Source organism: Rutidosis leptorrhynchoides, chromosome 1 (genome assembly GCF_046630445.1).
Source record: "Rutidosis leptorrhynchoides isolate AG116_Rl617_1_P2 chromosome 1, CSIRO_AGI_Rlap_v1, whole genome shotgun sequence".
Lineage (NCBI taxonomy): Eukaryota > Viridiplantae > Streptophyta > Magnoliopsida > Asterales > Asteraceae > Rutidosis > Rutidosis leptorrhynchoides.
The window spans coordinates 569863239-569882331 of NC_092333.1; the positions used below are offsets into that span (position 1 = coordinate 569863239).

Sequence of the window (19093 nt, forward strand, 5' to 3'; positions counted from 1 at the left end):
GCAAAGTAGATTATGGCTTTTAGATAATGACTCTTACAACATTATGTAACAAACATAATGATAGCACACACTACGCAATTTTTCCACTGTGAAGGGCGGTTAACTATCTCTTATTTAGCTTCATTAACCGAAAAAAAATGTTGATAAGCATAGATTGGATCCCAAGGATTCGGTCTATACTTGTCGACGAACGAGGGGGATTTGATGGTCTTTCGAGTTTAACTCTCCGGTTCGATGCACCGTGAATAACCCCGATGTGAGATGATGAAGATCTCAACAGAAACGTCGACCCATCATCATCGGGCTAGCCGGCGTTGATGGCTCAAAGGGAATGTTAGAGTTTATGTTCATAGAACGTTAAATTAAGTAGAGCTTAAGAAGCTGTTAAGATAGCGTGGGTTAATTGTTGGGTGATGATGATACCGTAATATGTTAAGTATATTCCGTGATATATAAATGCCATTGTGTGTGTGTGTGAAACACGTGAGAATCCTGCTCTTGAATGAGGGTTTAATGTTCTATTTATAGTCAATAATCTTTGTCCCATAGTGTCATGTAATAGGACAAATGTAACATGTTCTTGCCATGTCGTACTATTTGACCTGTAGAGTTGAAAAAGTGCAAGTGGTCCCCTCGCAGTTTGTCACCTGTCTTCCACATTTGTCGTGTAGACTGACGCACGATTTGGTGATCATACAGTGTTGGGATCGTGCCAACCACATGTATCTTTTGTTGGTTTGTGCTCTGCATGTAAACTATACGTTATATGATCATATACATAACATTGTATATGTATATTTTATTCGTTTAAGGCTAAAAACAGAAGGTAAGCGAAGTATATTCGAAAGCTTTGGAATATTTGCTGAAATTAAAGATAGCGGGTGGTCATTTTCAGCGTAAATAAAAGATCGCGGTTTACTCCGCTAAGTTTTCGCGGATAGTAGAACAATTCGCAGACCGCGGATATTTCGAGTACTATAAATAGGGAGCATGACCTCTCATTTATGGGTTGTTGATTCTCTGCCATTTGCCCAAGCCTTTGTGATTTTCACTTGTGACTTTGCCCAAGGAATTTCTACATTGTGCTAAGGTGAATTATGCTAATTGACAATCAAGACCGGGTCGGGGTGGTTGATCACTTGATTGATAAAGTGAAAGACGATCATCAGGGCCCAAAATAATCATCAAATATCCCATCCTCCATCTTAATCTCATTGCACTCAATCAATAATTAAGTAACTTATTAGGGATTGATCAATTGGCGTCATCCGTGGGACACGTTTAGAGAATTAAACTTGAAATTTTTTGTTTTGTGCTATCAAACGATTAATTGGCTTGTTTAATTCTAATCGTGTGTTATTTTGATGATTCACAGGCGAATACGTTTGTAATTGGCGGTAAATTGCTTGATTAATTGAAATAATGAGCAATATCGGAATTGATAGTGGTATTGCTGTCGCTGTGCAAGCAAATGCCCAAAAAAGAGGAAGAAAGCGAAAGTCGGCAAGAATGTTTCAAAATTGGCAGTTTGCGCCGATTAGTTTTCCAAAAATGCAGAGCGAAGATTTCTCCGAAATGCCGATAGTAGTATCGTGCAAAGTCGCGGAAACTGGAATCACAATCATGAAAGTTCATGTTGATAATGGCAGTAGTGTTGACATTGTTTATGAACAATGTTTTGTTCAACTGCCGGAGAGTATTAGAGCAACTTTACAACCAACCGCAGCCTTGCTAACCGGTTTTTCGGGAGAATCCTCATTGCCTATGGGCGTATTACCTTTAGATGTTGAGCTTTTTGATAAAAATGATGATAGTTTAGTGCGGCGAGCACGGCTAGACTTCTATGTTATGCGGACCTCATCTCGCTATAACATGTTGTTAGGCCGAACTGCCTTAGGTAAATTCGGAATTGTCCCATCTACAATTCATGGCATGATTAAATTCGCAACGCATAAAGGTGTTGCGACAATAAGTTCAACGAGCATCATGCCCATCTGTGCGGCTGTTAATGTAAAAAGTGCAGTGCAAGAAACCGCTGATGCCGCGGACAACATGGTAGTGGTTAATCCTGCATATCCCGAGCAAAAAATTAAAGTGGGATGCAATGTTAGTGCGGATACTAGGAAACAAATTGTGCAGTTACTTGTGCAGTACATGGATGTTTTTGCATGGTGCGAAAATGATATGACTGGTGTTCCGCGTCATATTGCGAAACACAGACTTAATGTAAATCCAGCTTTAAAACCTGTAGTACAGAAGCGTAGAGGCATGGCCCCAGATCGCGTGAAGTGGCTGTGTGAAGAGGTAACAAAATTGGTGAGAGCTGGAATTTTATGCGAAGCTCAATACCAATCATGGATTGCGAATCCAGTTTTGGTGAAAAAGCCTGATGGCTCATGGAGAACGTGTATTGACTTCAAGGATTTAAATAAAGCGTGCCCTAAGGATAACTATCCACTTTCAGAAATTGATTTGAAAGTGGAATCTTTGCATGTTTTTCCATATAAATGTTTTTTGGATGCGGCAAGGGGATATCATCAGATCCCAATGGCTAAAGAAGATGCAGATAAAACCGCTTTTCATACGGGCAAAGGCATATTCTCTTATATAATGATGCCCTTTGGATTAATCAATGCGGGTGCAACATATCAACGCTTAATTGACACTGCGTTTGAAAAAAAAATTGGGCGAAATCTTGAAGCTTATGTAGATGATTTAGTAATTAAAAGCACAGCACAAGAGCGAATTGTTGATGATATGCGGGAAACATTTGACACATTGCGAAGGATAAACATGAAGCTTAATCCGCTAAAATGTAGTTTTGGCGAAACTGAATGAAAGTTTTTGGGATATCTTGTTACTGAATAAGGTATTCAAGCTAATCCAAAGAAAATTGCGGCTATTGAAAATATGACAGCACCAAAAACGGTCAAGGAAGTGCAAAGTTTGACGGGAAAATTGGCCGCATTAACGCGTTTCTTGTCTAAAGCCGCTGAAAGACAGTTACCGTTTTCAAAACTTTAAAAGGCTGCTTGAAGCAAAAAAAGTTTTGTTTGGACAAATGAAGCTGAGACTGCGTTTCAGGAAATGAAGAAGTTATTAAAAACTTTGCCTACGCTAACTGCGCAATTGATGGCGAAATTCTTTACCTTTACATATCGGTAGCAAATGAAGCTTTTGGCTCAGTTCTAGTTGCGGAAAGGGATAAAATACAAAAACCTGTGTATTTTGTCAGTAAAGCTCTTACAGGGAGTGAAATAAACTATGCGCCGATTGAGAAATTTGTGTATGCGCTCATATTAACATCGCGAAGGTTAAGAAGATATTTTCAAGGGCATCCAGTGTACGTGCTAACTAATATGCCGATCAAGCAAGTCTTAACAAAACCAGAGATATCTGGTAGACTCGCATTATGGGCAGTAGAGTTAGATGCTTATCAAATTTCTTACCTTCCGCGCAGTGCTGTAAAGGGCCAGGTTTTGGCGGATTATCTCGCTGAAATGACTGGGCAGTTGGAGGTGATTAATGAGCGAACAGAGTTAAAACCAGCGGTTGGAGAAACTTGGGATTTATTTACCGATGGAGCTTCATGTGCAGAAGGCGCTGGTGCAGGTTTAGTGTTAGCAAGCCCAAGTGGTGAAGAGCATACATGAAATGTCCCGTTCTTATTGATTAAAAACGTTCCATATTAATTGATTTCGTTGCGAGGTTTTGACCTCTATATGAGACGTTTTTCAAAGACTGCATTCATTTTAAAACAAACCATAACCTTTATTTCATCAATAAAGGTTTAAAAAGCTTTACGTAGATTATCAAATAATGATAATCTAAAATATCATGTTTACACATGACCATTACATAATGGTTTACAATACAAATATGTTACAACAAAATAAGTTTCTTGAATGCAGTTTTTACACAATATCATACAAGCATGGACTCCAAATCTCGTCCTTATTTAAGTATGCGACAGCAGAAGCTCTTAATAATCACCTGAGAATAAACATGCTTAAAACGTCAACAAAAATGTTGGTGAGTTATAGGTTTAACCTATATATATCAAATCATAATAATAGACCACAAGATTTCATATTTCAATACACATCCCATACATAGAGATAAAAATCATTCATATGGTGAACACCTGGTAACCGACATTAACAAGATGAATATATAAGAATATCCCCATCATTCCGAGACACCCTTCGGATATGATATAAATTTCGAAGTACTAAAGCATCCGGTACTTTGGATGGGGTTTGTTAGGCCCAATAGATCTATCTTTAGGATTCGCGTCAATTAGGGTGTCTGTTCCCTAATTCTTAGATTACCAGACTTAATAAAAAGGGGCATATTCGATTTCGATAATTCAACCATAGAATGTAGTTTCACGTACTTGTGTCTATTTTGTAAATCATTTATAAAACCTGCATGTATTCTCATCCCAAAAATATTAGATTTTAAAAGTGGGACTATAACTCACTTTCACAGATTTTTACTTCGTCGGGAAGTAAGACTTGGCCACTGGTTGATTCACGAACCTATAACAATATATACATATATATCAAAGTATGTTCAAAATATATTTACAACACTTTTAATATATTTTGATGTTTTAAGTTTATTAAGTCAGCTGTCCTCGTTAGTAACCTACAACTAGTTGTCCACAGTTAGATGTACAGAAATAAATCGATAAATATTATCTTGAATCAATCCACGACCCAGTGTATACGTATCTCAGTATTGATCACAACTCAAACTATATATATTTTGGAATCAACCTCAACCCTGTATAGCTAACTCCAACATTCACATATAGAGTGTCTATGGTTGTTCCGAAATATATATAGATGTGTCGACATGATAGGTCGAAACATTGTATACGTGTCTATGGTATCTCAAGATTACATAATATACAATACAAGTTGATTAAGTTATGGTTGGAATAGATTTGTTACCAATTTTCACGTAGCTAAAATGAGAAAAATTATCCAATCTTGTTTTACCCATAACTTCTTCATTTTAAATCCGTTTTGAGTGAATAAAATTGATATGGTTTCATATTGAACTCTATTTTATGAATATAAACAGAAAAAGTATAGGTTTATAGTCAGAAAAATAAGTTACAAGTCGTTTTTGTAAAGGTAGTCATTTCAGTCGAAAGAACGACGTCTAGATGACCATTTTAGAAAACATACTTCCACTTTGAGTTTAACCATAATTTTTGGATATAGTTTCATGTTCATAATAACAATCATTTTCTCAGAATAACAACTTTTAAATCAAAGTTTATCATAGTTTTTAATTAACTAACCCAAAACAGCCCGCGGTGTTACTACGACGGCGTAAATCTGGTTTTACGGTGTTTTTCGTGTTTCCAGGTTTTAAATCATTAAGTTAGCATATCATATAGATATAGAACATGTGTTTAGTTTATTTTAAAAGTCAAGTTAGAAGGATTAACTTTTGTTTGCGAACAAGTTTAGAATTAACTAAACTATGTTCTAGTGATTACAAGTTTAAACCTTCGAATAAGATAGCTTTATATGTATGAATCGAATGATGTTATGAACATCATTACTACCTTAAGTTCCTTGGATAAACCTACTGGAAAAGAGAAAAATGGATCTAGCTTCAACGGATCCTTGGATGGCTCGAAGTTCTTGAAGCAGAATCATGACACGAAAACAAGTTCAAGTAAGATCATCACTTGAAATAAGATTGTTATAGTTATAGAAATTGAACCAAAGTTTGAATATGATTATTACCTTGTATTAGAATGATAACATACTGTAAGAAACAAAGATTTCTTGTGGTTGGATGATCACCTTACAAGATTGGAAGTGAGCTAGCAAACTTGAAAGTATTCTTGATTTTATGTAACTAGAACTTGTAGAATATATGAAGAACACTTAGAACTTGAAGATAGAACTTGAGAGAGATCAATTAGATGAAGAAAATTGAAGAATGAAAGTGTTTGTAGGTATTTTTGGTCGTTGGTGTATGGATTAGATATAAAGGATATGTAATTTTGTTTTCATGTAAATAAGTCATGAATGATTACTCATATTTTTGTAATTTTATGAGATATTTCATGCTAGTTGCCAAATGATGGTTCCCACATTTGTTAGGTGACTCACATGGGCTGCTAAGAGCTGATCATTGGAGTGTATATACCAATAGTACATACATCTAAAAGCTGTGTATTGTACGAGTACGCATACGGGTGCATACGAGTAGAATTGTTGATGAAACTGAACGAGGATGTAATTGTAAGCATTTTTGTTAAGTAGATGTATTTTGATAAGTGTATTGAAGTCTTTAAAAAGTGTATAAATACATATTAAAACACTACATGTATATACATTTTAACTGAGTCGTTAAGTCATCGTTAGTCGTTACATGTAAATGTTGTTTTGAAACCTTTAGGTTAACGATCTTGTTAAATGTTGTTAACCCAATGTTTATAATATCAAATGAGATTTTAAATTATTATATTATCATGATATTATCATGTATGAATATCTCTTAATATGATATATATACATTAAATGTCTTTACAACGATAATCGTTACATATATGTCTCGTTTAAAAATCATTAAGTTAGTAGTCTTGTTTTTACATATGTAGTTCATTGTTAATATACTTAATGATATGTTTACTTATCATAGTATCATGTTAACTATATATATATATATATATATCCATATATATGTCATTATATAGTTTTTACAAGTTTTAACGTTCGTGAATCACCGGTCAACTTGGGTGGTCAATTGTCTATATGAAACATATTTTAATTAATCAAGTTTTAACAAGTTTGATTGCTTAACATATTGGAAACATTTAATCATGTAAATATCAATCTCAATTAATATATATAAACATGGAAAAGTTCGGGTCACTACAGTACCTACCTGTTAAATAAATTTCGTCCCGAAATTTTAAGCTGTTGATGGTGTTGACGAATCTTCTGGAAATAGATGCGGGTATTTCTTCTTCATCTGATCTTCAAGCTCCCAGGTGAACTCGGGTCCTCTACGAGCATTCCATCGAACCTTAACAATTGGTATCTTGTTTTGCTTAAGTCTTTTAACCTCACGATCCATTATTTCGACGGGTTCTTCGATGAATTGAAGTTTTTCGTTGATTTGGATTTCATCTAACAGAATAGTGAAATCTTCTTTAGCAAAACATTTCTTCAAATTCGAGACGTGGAAAGTGTTATGTACAGCCGTGAGTTGTTGAGGTAACTCAAGTCGGTAAGCTACTGGTCCGACACGATCAATAATCTTAAATGGTCCAATATACCTTGGATTTAATTTCCCTCGTTTACCAAATCGAACAACGCCTTTCCAAGGTGCAACTTTAAGCATGACCATCTCTCCAATTTCAAATTCTATATCTTTTCTTTTAATGTCAGCGCAGCTCTTTTGTCGACTTTGGGCGGTTTTCAACCGTTGTTGAATTTGGATGATCTTCTCGGTAGTTTCTTGTATAATCTCCGGACCCGTAATCTGTCTATCCCCCACTTCACTCCAACAAATCGGAGACCTGCACTTTCTACCATAAAGTGCTTCAAACGAAGCCATCTCAATGCTTGAATGGTAGCTGTTGTTGTAGGAAAATTCTGCTAACGGTAGATGTCGATCCCAACTGTTTCCGAAATAAATAACACATGCTCGTAGCATGTCTTTAAGCGTTTGTATCGTCCTTTCACTCTGCCCATCAGTTTGTGGATGATAGGCAGTACTCATGTCTAGACGAGTTCCTAATGCTTGCTGTAATGTCTGCCAGAATCTTGAAATAAATCTGCCATCCCTATCAGAGATAATAGAGATTGGTATTCCATGTCTGGAGACGACTTCATTCAAATACAGTCGTGCTAACTTCTCCATCTTGTCATCTTCTCTTATTGGTAGGAAATGTGCTGATTTGGTGAGATGATCAACTATTACCCAAATAGTATCAAAACCACTTGCAGTCCTTGGCAATTTAGTGATGAAATCCATGGTAATGTTTTCCCATTTCCATTCCGGGATTTCGGGTTGTTGAAGTAGACCTGATGGTTTCTGATGCTCAGCTTTGACCTTAGAACACGTCAAACATTCTCCTACGTATTTAGCAACATCGGCTTTCATACCCGGCCACCAAAAATGTTTCTTGAGATCCTTGTACATCTTCCCCGTTCCAGGATGTATTGAGTATCTGGTTTTATGAGTTTCTCTAAGTACCATTTCTCTCATATCTCCAAATTTTGGTACCCAAATCCTTTCAGCCCTATACCGGGTTCCGTCTTCCCGAATATTAAGATGCTTCTCCGATCCTTTGGGTATTTCATCCTTTAAATTTCCCTCTTTTAAAACTCCTTGTTGCGCCTCTTTTATTTGAGTAGTAAGGTTATTATGAATCATTATATTCATAGATTTTACTCGAATGGTTTCTCTGTCCTTCCTGCTCAAGGCATCGGCTACCACATTTGCCTTCCCCGGGTGGTAACGAATCTCAAAGTCGTAATCATTCAATAATTCAATCCACCTACGCTGCCTCATATTCAGTTGTTTCTGATTAAATATGTGTTGAAGACTTTTGTGGTCGGTATATATAATACTTTTAACCCCATATAAGTAGTGCCTCCAAGTCTTTAATGCAAAAACAACCGCGCCTAATTCCAAATCATGCGTCGTATAATTTTGTTCGTGAATCTTCAATTATCTAGACGCATAAGCAATCACCTTCGTTCGTTGCATTAATACACAACCGAGACCTTGCTTTGATGCGTCACAATAAATCACAAAATCATCATTCCCTTCAGGCAATGACAATATAGGTGCCGTAGTTAGCTTTTTCTTCAATAACTGAAACGCTTTCTCTTGTTCATCATTCCATTCAAATTTCTTCCCTTTATGCGTTAATGCAGTCAAGGGTTTTGCTATTCTGGAAAAGTCTTGGATGAACCTTCTGTAGTAACCAGCTAGTCCTAAAAACTGGCGTATGTGTTTCGGAGTTTTCGGGGTTTCCCACTTTTCAACAGTTTCTATCTTTGCCGGATCCACCTTAATACCTTATTTGTTCACTATGTGACCGAGGAATTGAACTTCTTCCAACCAAAATGCACACTTTGAAAACTTAGCGTACAATTCTTCCTTCCTCAATACTTCTAACACCTTTCTCAAATGTTCACCGTGTTCTTGGTCATTCTTTGAGTAAATAAGTATGTCATCAATGAAAACAATGACAAATTTGTCAAGGTATGGTCCACACACTCGGTTCATAAGGTCCATGAACACAGCTGGTGCATTAGTTAAACCAAACGGCATGACCATAAACTCGTAATGACCGTAACGTGTTCTGAAAGCAGTCTTTGGAATATCATCTTCTTTCACCCGCATTTGATGATACCCGGAACGTAAGTCAATCTTTGAATAAACAGACGAGCCTTGTAGTTGATCAAATAAGTCATCGATTCTCGGTAGTGGGTAGCGGTTCTTGATGGTAAGTTTGTTCAACTCTCGGTAGTCGATACACAACCTGAATGTACCATCTTTCTTCTTGACAAACAAAACAGGAGCTCCCCACGGTGATGTGCTTGGTCGAATGAAACCACGCTCTAAAAGTTCTTGTAATTGGCTTTGCAGTTCTTTCATCTCGGTGGGTGCGAGTCTGTAAGGAGCACGAGCTATTGGTGCAGCTCCTGGTACAAGATCTATTTGAAATTCAACGGATCGATGTGGGGGTAATCCCGGTAATTCTTTCAGAAATACATCGGGAAATTCTTTTGCAATGGGAACATCATTGATGCTCTTTTCTTCAGTTTGTACTTTCTCGACGTGTGCTAGAACAGCATAGCAACCTTTTCTTATTAGTTTTTGTGCCTTCAAATTACTAATAAGATGTAGCTTCGTGTTGCCCTTTTCTCCGTACACCATTAAGGGTTTTCCTTTTTCTCGTATAATGCGAATTGCATTTTTGTAACAAACGATCTCTGCTTTCACTTCTTTCAACCAGTCCTTACCGATTGTCACATCAAAACTCCCTAACTCTACTGGTATCAAATCAATCTTAAATGTTTCGCTAACCAGTTTAATTTCTCGATTCCGACATATATTATCTGCTGAAATTAATTTACCATTTGCTAATTCGAGTAAAAATTTACTATCCAAAGGCGTCAATGGACAACTTAATTTAGCACAAAAATCTCTACTCATATAGCTTCTATCCGCACCCGAATCAAATAAAACGTAAGAAGATTTATTGTCAATAAGAAACGTACCCGTAACAAGCTCCGGGTCTTCCTGTGCCTCTGCCGCATTAATATTGAAAACTCTTCCGCGGCCTTGTCCATTCGTGTTCTCCTGGTTCGGGAAATTTCTAATAATGTGGCCCGGTTTTCCACATTTATAACAAACTACATTGGCATAACTTGCTCCGACACTACTTGCTCCGCCATTACTCGTTCTGACACCATTTGTTCCTTTCGTTCTATTAACCCCTGGTCCGTAGACCTCACACTTCACCGCGCTATGACCATTTCTTTTACACTTGTTGCAAAATTTGGTGCAGAACCCCGAGTGATACTTTTCACATCTTTGGCATAGCTGCTTCTGATTGTTGTTGTTGTTGCGGTTATTATTATTGTTGGGATGATTGTTGTAGTTGTTGTTGTTGTTATTGTTGTTGTTGTTGTTGGGCCGTTTGTTGTAGTTGCGATTGATGTTGCGATTGTTGGGATAATTGTTGCGATTATTGTTGTAATTGCTGTTGTTGTTGTATTGGTGATTCTTATCACCATTTTCCTCCCACTTTCTTTTGACTTGCTTCACATTGGCCTCTTCAGCAGTCTGTTCTTTAATTCTTTCTTCAATCTGGTTCACTAGTTTGTGAGCCATTCTACATGCCTGTTGTATGGAGGCGGGCTCGTGTGAACTTATATCTTCTTGGATTCTTTCCGGTAATCCTTTCACAAACGCGTCGATCTTCTCTTCCTCATCTTTGAATGCTCCCGGACACAATAGGCACAATTCTGTGAATCGTCTTTCGTACGTGGTAATATCAAATCCTTGGGTTCGTAACCCTCTAAGTTCTGTCTTGAGCTTATTGACCTCGGTTCTGGGACGGTACTTCTCGTTAATCAAGTGCTTGAATGCTGACCTCGGTAGTGCGTACGTATCGTCTTGTCCCACTTGCTCTAGATAGGTATTCCACCATGTTAACGCAGAACCTGTGAAGGTATGCGTAGCGTACTTCACTTTGTCCTCTTCAGTACACTTACTTATGGCAAACACCGATTCGACCTTCTCTGTCCACCGTTTCAATCCGATCGGTCCTTCGGTTCCATCAAATTCCAAAGGTTTGCAGGCAGTGAATTCTTTGTAGGTGCATCCTACACGATTTCCTGTACTACTAGATCCAAGGTTATTGTTGGTATGTAGCGCAGCCTGTACTGCGGCTATGTTTGAAGCAAGAAAGGCACGAAATTCCTCTTCGCTCATATTCAAGGTGTGTCGAGTAGTCGGTGCCATTTCCTTCAAATAGTCAAATGAAACAAGTTAATCATACAGAATATTAAGAGTAGTCAATAGTATCTTGTAGCATAATATGAACTCATTTATAAAAGCTTTTTCTTCATATTAGCGTTTTATAAGTTTAAATTCGGGTAGTACCTACCCGTTAAGTTCATACTTAGTAGCTAATATACAATTCAACTACTACAATTCTATATGAAAAACTGATTATAATAATATTTCGCGTTCAAACTTTTACACAATATTTTACAAACTTAAAATACCGCTTATTTTACATATAGCATGAAATATAGCACACAATAACTTTGATACAAGATAGTTGTGAAGATAATTCTAGCAGTACACAAGTCGTTCAGCAAAGGTAATAAAGACACGTAATTCATACATCCAGAAACAAGTCATGCATTCTGGTTTTACTAGGACAACTTCCCATCCTTGGTCTTGTGGAACATAACCGTTATGGCCGTTGATAAGACAGCGTGTTGTAACGTCGTTAAAGGGACGATGGTTACGTAATGTCCAACAGTCCTGTAACAATCTAAAAACCTCATTTCTTACCCCAATTACCGACTCCATCACTTGTGGGAACGTTTTGTTTAATAGTTGTAGCCCGATGTTCTTGTTCTCACTTTGGTGAGAAGCGAACATCACTAACCCGTAAGCATAACATGCTTCTTTATGTTGCATGTTAGCCGCTTTTTCTAAATCACGAAGTCCTATATTCGGATATATTGAGTCAAAATAATTTCTTAACCCGTTGCGTAAAATAGCATTTGGGTTCCCCGCAATATATGCGTCAAAGTAAACACATCGTAACTTATGGATTTCCCAATGTGATATCCCCCATCTTTCAAACGAAAGCCTTTTATAAACCAAGGCATTCTTGGAACGTTCTTCGAATGTCTTACAAACTGATCTCGCCTTAAATAGTTGTGCCGAAGAATTCTGACCGACTCTAGACAAGATTTCATCAATCATGTCTCCGGGTAGGTCTCTTAAAATATTGGGTTGTCTATCTATTTTGTGTTTTTATACTGTAAAATAGACAAGAGTTAGATTCATAAAAAAAATACTTATTAATACAAGCAATTTTTACATATATCATAAAGCATAAGCACACTATATTACATATATTACACCACACGAATACAACTATCTTATTCCGACTCGCTTGTTTCTTCTTCTTCGGTTTTGGTTCGTTTTGCCAAGTTTCTAGGGATATATGATGTTCCCCTAATACGAGCCGTCATTTTCCACATTGGTTTAGAAAAACCTGGTGGTTTAGAGGTTCCCGGGTCATTGTTACAACTTAAGGACTTCGGGGGTTGACGATACATATAAAGTTCATCGGGGTTGGAATTAGATTTCTCTATTTTTATGCCCTTTCCCTTATTATTTTCTTTTGCCTTTTTAAATTCAGTTGGGGTAATTTCTATAACATCATCGGAATTCTCGTCGGAATCCGATTCATCGGAGAATTGGTAATCCTCCCAATATTTTGCTTCCTTGGCGGAAACACCATTGACCATAATTAACCTTGGTCGGTTGGTTGAGGATTTTCTTTTACTTAACCGTTTTATTATTTCCCCCACCGGTTCTATTTCTTCATCCTGTTCCGATTCTTCTTCCGGTTCCGATTCTTCTTCCGGTTCCGACTCTTCTTCCGGTTCCTCTTCGGGAACTTGTGAATCAGTCCACGAATCATTCCAATTTACATTTGACTCTTCATTATTATTAGGTGAGTCAATGGGACTTGTTCTAGAGGTAGACATCTATCACATAATATCAAACGCGTTAAGAGATTAATATATCACATAATATTCACATGTTAAAAATATATAGTTTCCAACAAAATTTGTTAAGCAATCATTTTTCAAGTAAACACGGTCGAAGTCCAGACTCACTAATGCATCCTAACAAACTCGATAAGACACACTAATGCAAAATTCTGGTTCTCTAAGACCAACGCTCTGATACCAACTGAAATGTCCCGTTCTTATTGATTAAAAACGTTCCATATTAATTGATTTGGTTGCGAGGTTTTGACCTCTATATGAGACGTTTTTCAAAGACTGCATTCATTTTAAAACAAACCATAACCTTTATTTCATCAATAAAGGTTTAAAAAGCTTTACGATTATCAAATAATGATAATCTAAAATATCCTGTTTACACACGACCATTACATAAAGGTTTACAATACAAATATGTTACAACAAAATAAGTTTCTTGAATGCAGTTTTTACACAATATCATACAAGCATGGACTCCAAATCTCGTCCTTATTTAAGTATGTGACATCGGAAGCTCTTAATAATCACCTGAGAATAAACATGCTTAAAACGTCAACAAAAATGTTGGTGAGTTATAGGTTTAACCTATATATATCAAATCATAATAATAGACCACAAGATTTCATATTTCAATACACATCCCATACATAGAGATAAAAATCATTCATATGGTGAACACCTGGTAACCGATATTAACAAGATGCATATATAAGAATATCCCCATCATTCCGGGACACCCTTCGGATATGATATAAATTTCGAAGTACTAAAGCATCCGGTACTTTGGATGGGGTTTGTTAGGCCCAATAGATCTATCTTTAGGATTCGCGTCAATTAGGTTGTCTGTTCCCTAATTCTTAGATTACCAGACTTAATAAAAAGGGGCATATTCGATTTCGATAATTCAACCATAGAATGTAGTTTCACGTACTTGTGTCTATTTTGTAAATCATTTATAAAACCTGCATGTATTCTCATCCCAAAAATATTAGATTTTAAAAGTGGGACTATAACTCACTTTCACAGATTTTTACTTCGTCGGGAAGTAAGACTTGGCCACTGGTTGATTCACGAACCTATAACAATATATACATATATATCAAAGTATGTTCAAAATATATTTACAACACTTTTAATATATTTTGATGTTTTAAGTTTATTAAGTCAGCTGTCCTCGTTAGTAACCTACAACTAGTTGTCCACAGTTAGATGTACAGAAATAAATCGATAAATATTATCTTGAATCAATCCACGACCCAGTGTATACGTATCTCAGTATTGATCACAACTCAAACTATATATATTTTGGAATCAACCTCAACCATGTATAGCTAACTCCAACATTCACATATAGAGTGTCTATGGTTGTTCCGAAATATATATAGATGTGTCGACATGATAGGTCGAAACATTGTATACGTGTCTATGGTATCTCAAGATTACATAATATACAATACAAGTTGATTAAGTTATGGTTGGAATAGATTTGTTACCAATTTTCACGTAGCTAAAATGAGAAAAATTATCCAATCTTGTTTTACCCATAACTTCTTCATTTTAAATCCGTTTTGAGTGAATAAAATTGCTATGGTTTCATATTGAACTCTATTTTATGAATCTAAACATAAAAAGTATAGGTTTATAGTCAGAAAAATAAGTTACAAGTCGTTTTTGTAAAGGTAGTCATTTCAGTCGAAAGAACGACGTCTAGATGACCATTTTAGAAAACATACTTCCACTTTGAGTTTAACCATAATTTTTGGATATAGTTTCATGTTCATAATAACAATCATTTTCTAAGAATAAAAACTTTTAAATCAAAGTTTATCATAGTTTTTAATTAACTAACCCAAAACAGCCCGCGGTGTTACTACGACGACGTAAATCTGGTTTTACGGTGTTTTTCGTGTTTCCAGGTTTTAAATCATTAAGTTAGTATATCATATAGATATAGAACATGTGTTTAGTTGATTTTAAAAGTCAAGTTAGAAGGATTAACTTTTGTTTGCGAACAAGTTTAGAATTAACTAAACTATGTTCTAGTGATTACAAGTTTAAACCTTCGAATAAGATAGCTTTATATGTATGAATCGAATGATGTTATGAACATCATTACTACCTTAAGTTCCTTGGATAAACCTACTGGAAAAGAAAAAAATGGATCTAGCTTCAACGGATCCTTGGATGGCTCGAAGTTCTTGAAGCAGAATCATGACACGAAAACAAGTTCAAGTAAGATCATCACTTGAAATAAGATTGTTATAGTTATAGAAATTGAACCAAAGTTTGAATATGATTATTACCTTGTATTAGAATTATAACCTACTGTAAGAAACAAAGATTTCTTGAGGTTGGATGATCACCTTACAAGATTGGAAGTGAGCTAGCAAACTTGAAAATATTCTTGATTTTATGTAACTAGAACTTGTAGAATATATGAAGAACACTTAGAACTTGAAGATAGAACTTGAGAGAGATCAATTAGATGAAGAAAATTGAAGAATGAAAGTGTTTGTAGGTGTTTTTGGTTGTTGGTGTATGGATTAGATATAAAGGATATGTAATTTTGTTTTCATGTAAATAAGTCATGAATGATTACTCATATTTTTGTAATTTTATGAGATATTTCATGCTAGTTGCCAAATGATGGTTCCCAAATGTGTTAGGTGACTCACATGGGCTGCTAAGAGCTGATCATTGGAGTGTATATACCAATAGTACATACATCTAAAAGCTGTGTATTGTACGAGTACGAATACGGGTGCATACGAGTAGAATTGTTGATGAAACTGAACGAGGATGTAATTGTAAGCATTTGTTTTAAGTAGATGTATTTTGATAAGTGTATTGAAGTCTTTAAAAAGTGTATAAATACATATTAAAACACTACATGTATATACATTTTAACTGAGTCGTTAAGTCATCGTTAGTCGTTACATGTAAGTGTTGTTTTGAAACCTTTAGGTTAACGATCTTGTTAAATGTTGTTAACCCAATGTTTATAATATCAAATTAGATTTTAAATTATTATATTATCATGATATTATCATGTATGAATATCTCTTAATATGATATATATACATTAAATGTCTTTACAACGATAATCGTTACATATATGTCTCGTTTAAAAATCATTAAGTTAGTAGTCTTGTTTTTACATATGTAGTTCATTGTTAATATACTTAATGATATGTTTACTTATCATAGTATCATGTTAACTATATATATATCCATATATATGTCATCATATAGTTTTTAAAATTTTTAACGTTCGTGAATCACCGGTCAACTTGGGTGGTCAATTGTCTATATGAAACATATTTTAATTAATCAAGTCTTAACAAGTTTGATTGCTTAACATGTTGGAAACATTTAATCATGTAAATATCAATCTCAATTAATATATATAAACATGGAAAAGTTCGGGTCACTACAATTATGCGGATGAGTTACTTTTGGCCATCCCTATATCGCGATGTTGCAAAGATTGTTAAGTGTTGTAAAAGTTGCCAAAGGCATGCTCCGCAAAATCGGATGCCAAGGCATGATATGATTCCTGTTAATTCACCATGGCCATTTCACAAGTGGGCTATTGACATTGTAGGGCCATTTCCCGTAGGACCTGGTAATGTCAAATTCCTGATTGTGGCAATTGACTATTTTACAAAATGGGTTGAAGCTAAGGCGGTTCGCACTATCACTGGTGTGCAAGTGCGAAATTTTGTGTGGGAGTATATTGTTTGCAGATTTGGTATTGTACGTGAATTAGTTAGCAATAACGGTGCTCAAATAGCGAAAGATCCTTTTAAAACATGGTGCACTGATTTAAATATAATCCAAAAGTTTACATCAGTGGCACATCCACATGCTAATGGCTTAAGCGAAGTAACCAACCGTGATATTGTAAGCGGTATTAAAAAGAGGTTATGCGAAAAGCGTACTGGTTGGGTGGTTGAATTACCCAATGTTTTATGGGCACATCGCACTACTTTCAAGAAAAGCACTGGGGAAACACCCTTTAGTTTGGTGTATGGCTCTGAGGCAGTAATACCCGCTGAAATTCTTGTGCCAACGCATAGAGTCGCTAACTTTGAGGAAGAAGCAAACGATGATGCATTGGGCGAGAATTTGAATTTCATTGATGAGCGAAGGTTAATGGCTGCTATCAGAGAGGCAAATAATAAACAGCAAATTACCAAGTATTATAACAAAAGAGTGCGCGCTTTATCTTTTGATGTAGGCGAGTGGGTAATGCGAAATAATGATGCAAGTAGAGCAGAAAAACTTGGCAAATTAGGACCTAACTGGGAGGGTCCTTATCAAATTGTGACAATTAATGCAGCAGGTTCATATAAGCTCGCAGATGTGGAAGGACGACCTTTACCTAATGCATGGCATGCCGCTTTATTAAAGCAATACTATGCGTAATTCTGCGAAAATAACATGAAGGCCAAAATGTATATGTATAAAGTGCGGAATTTGTTGCAAGGCCTATACTTGATATTCTTTCTATGTGTTTTTATTTTTAATTTTTGCAAGTCTTGATCACACTTGTGAGAGTATAAAACGTGGACACTTGTAAGAATATGCAAAAAGTTTGTTTGAGAAATGCCAAAAGTTCATGAAATGTTTTGTATTTTGTTTCATAGTGCTGAGGTGTTTCGCAACAATTACGTGGCGAAGTGATGAAATTGCCCACTTTCGCAGAAAATAACTATTGGGAAAGGAACTTAAAATCCTAAGTATTTGATTTTGCCAATACTTAGATGCTTCGCAATGCTAATTGATTGCCTAAGGATCGCTTTGGCGGACTTAGAAGATTCATAACATATAAGCATACACGCATACAGATTGTTTCGCAAAAGTACATACTTATTATGTGCAAAGGACAAGTCCGTGTTATGAATATTAATTGATGAAAGCGCTATATAAATAAAAGTACTTGCAAATATAAGAACAGCGAAAATTTTATTAATAAGGACGCAGAGGCAGCTGCGCGCTGTTATACAAAGCGAAATTCTATTCCTTAGATAAGTCAAGCTTGATGATGTCATCTGCAGTGGCATCCTCCTGCTCGCTTATCGCTGTTATCTTAGGGAGGGGAATTTCGGCTATGCCTTCTTGAGCGACAGAAAATGCTGATTGCGCCTCTTCTAACAAACAAAGGCGATCAGCTATTGCAGTTGGTAGTGGTTCTGGCAATAGGCAGTTGATAGCAATCTGATCCATAAACTCTACCCTCTCGCGTAGTTTTAACGCGGCAGCGAACGTTGAAAAATTCGCAGAAACAGGCTTGGAGTTGAGAATTTTCCTAGCCAAATCGGGGAGATGTTGGCGGAGCTTGGTGAACTCAACCTTCGCAGAAGCTTTAGAAGCTAGAGCGTTGTCCCGCTCTGCCGTTAGCTTCGCCACATCCTCTGACAGCGCTTTAATAGTGGCCTGAAAATTGTTTTCTTTCTCGGCCGTAGTAGAAACTGTTGGTCCCTTGATAACAACATGAGTATTGTAGAGGGGGGGGGGGGGGGGGTGAATACAATTTCTTTTCAATTAACTAAACAGTTAAACTCGATTAGTATTCAAGCATGCAAATAAATAGAGTCACAGGTAAATTTCAACAGTTATTCTTTATTGATTGAATCACAAAGAATCACAACTATCCTTGGCGGAATGATAGTTGGTTGATACAGATTACCTAGATTATAGCTAAGAGGTAAACTAACAGCTATTACACGTTTTGACTCTATAAAATAAACCCACACCACTAGTTGTAACAA

General features: G+C 36.1%; 1 protein-coding gene across 1 annotated transcript; it reads left to right on the plus strand.

The window, feature by feature from the left end:
- The first annotated feature begins 1422 nt into the window (after positions 1-1422).
- Positions 1423-17747, plus strand: LOC139845057 (uncharacterized). The gene is made up of 5 exons (XM_071835286.1): positions 1423-2593; positions 2870-2944; positions 3085-3343; positions 3461-3612; positions 17173-17747. The coding sequence occupies exons 1-5, from the start codon at positions 1423-1425 to the stop codon at positions 17745-17747; spliced, it is 2232 nt and encodes a 743-aa protein (XP_071691387.1).
- The last annotated feature ends 1346 nt before the right edge of the window (positions 17748-19093 follow it).

Coding starts and splice junctions, on each gene's coding strand:
- LOC139845057 (XM_071835286.1), top strand. CDS start 1,423: ATGAGCAATATCGGAATTGATAGTGGTATTGCTGTCGCTGTGCAAGCA. Junction 2,594..2,869: donor CGCTTTTCATACGGGCAAAG/GCATATTCTCTT, acceptor TTACTGAATAAG/GTATTCAAGCTAATCCAAAG. Junction 3,344..3,460: donor TATTTTCAAGGGCATCCAGT/GTACGTGCTAAC, acceptor CCTTCCGCGCAG/TGCTGTAAAGGGCCAGGTTT.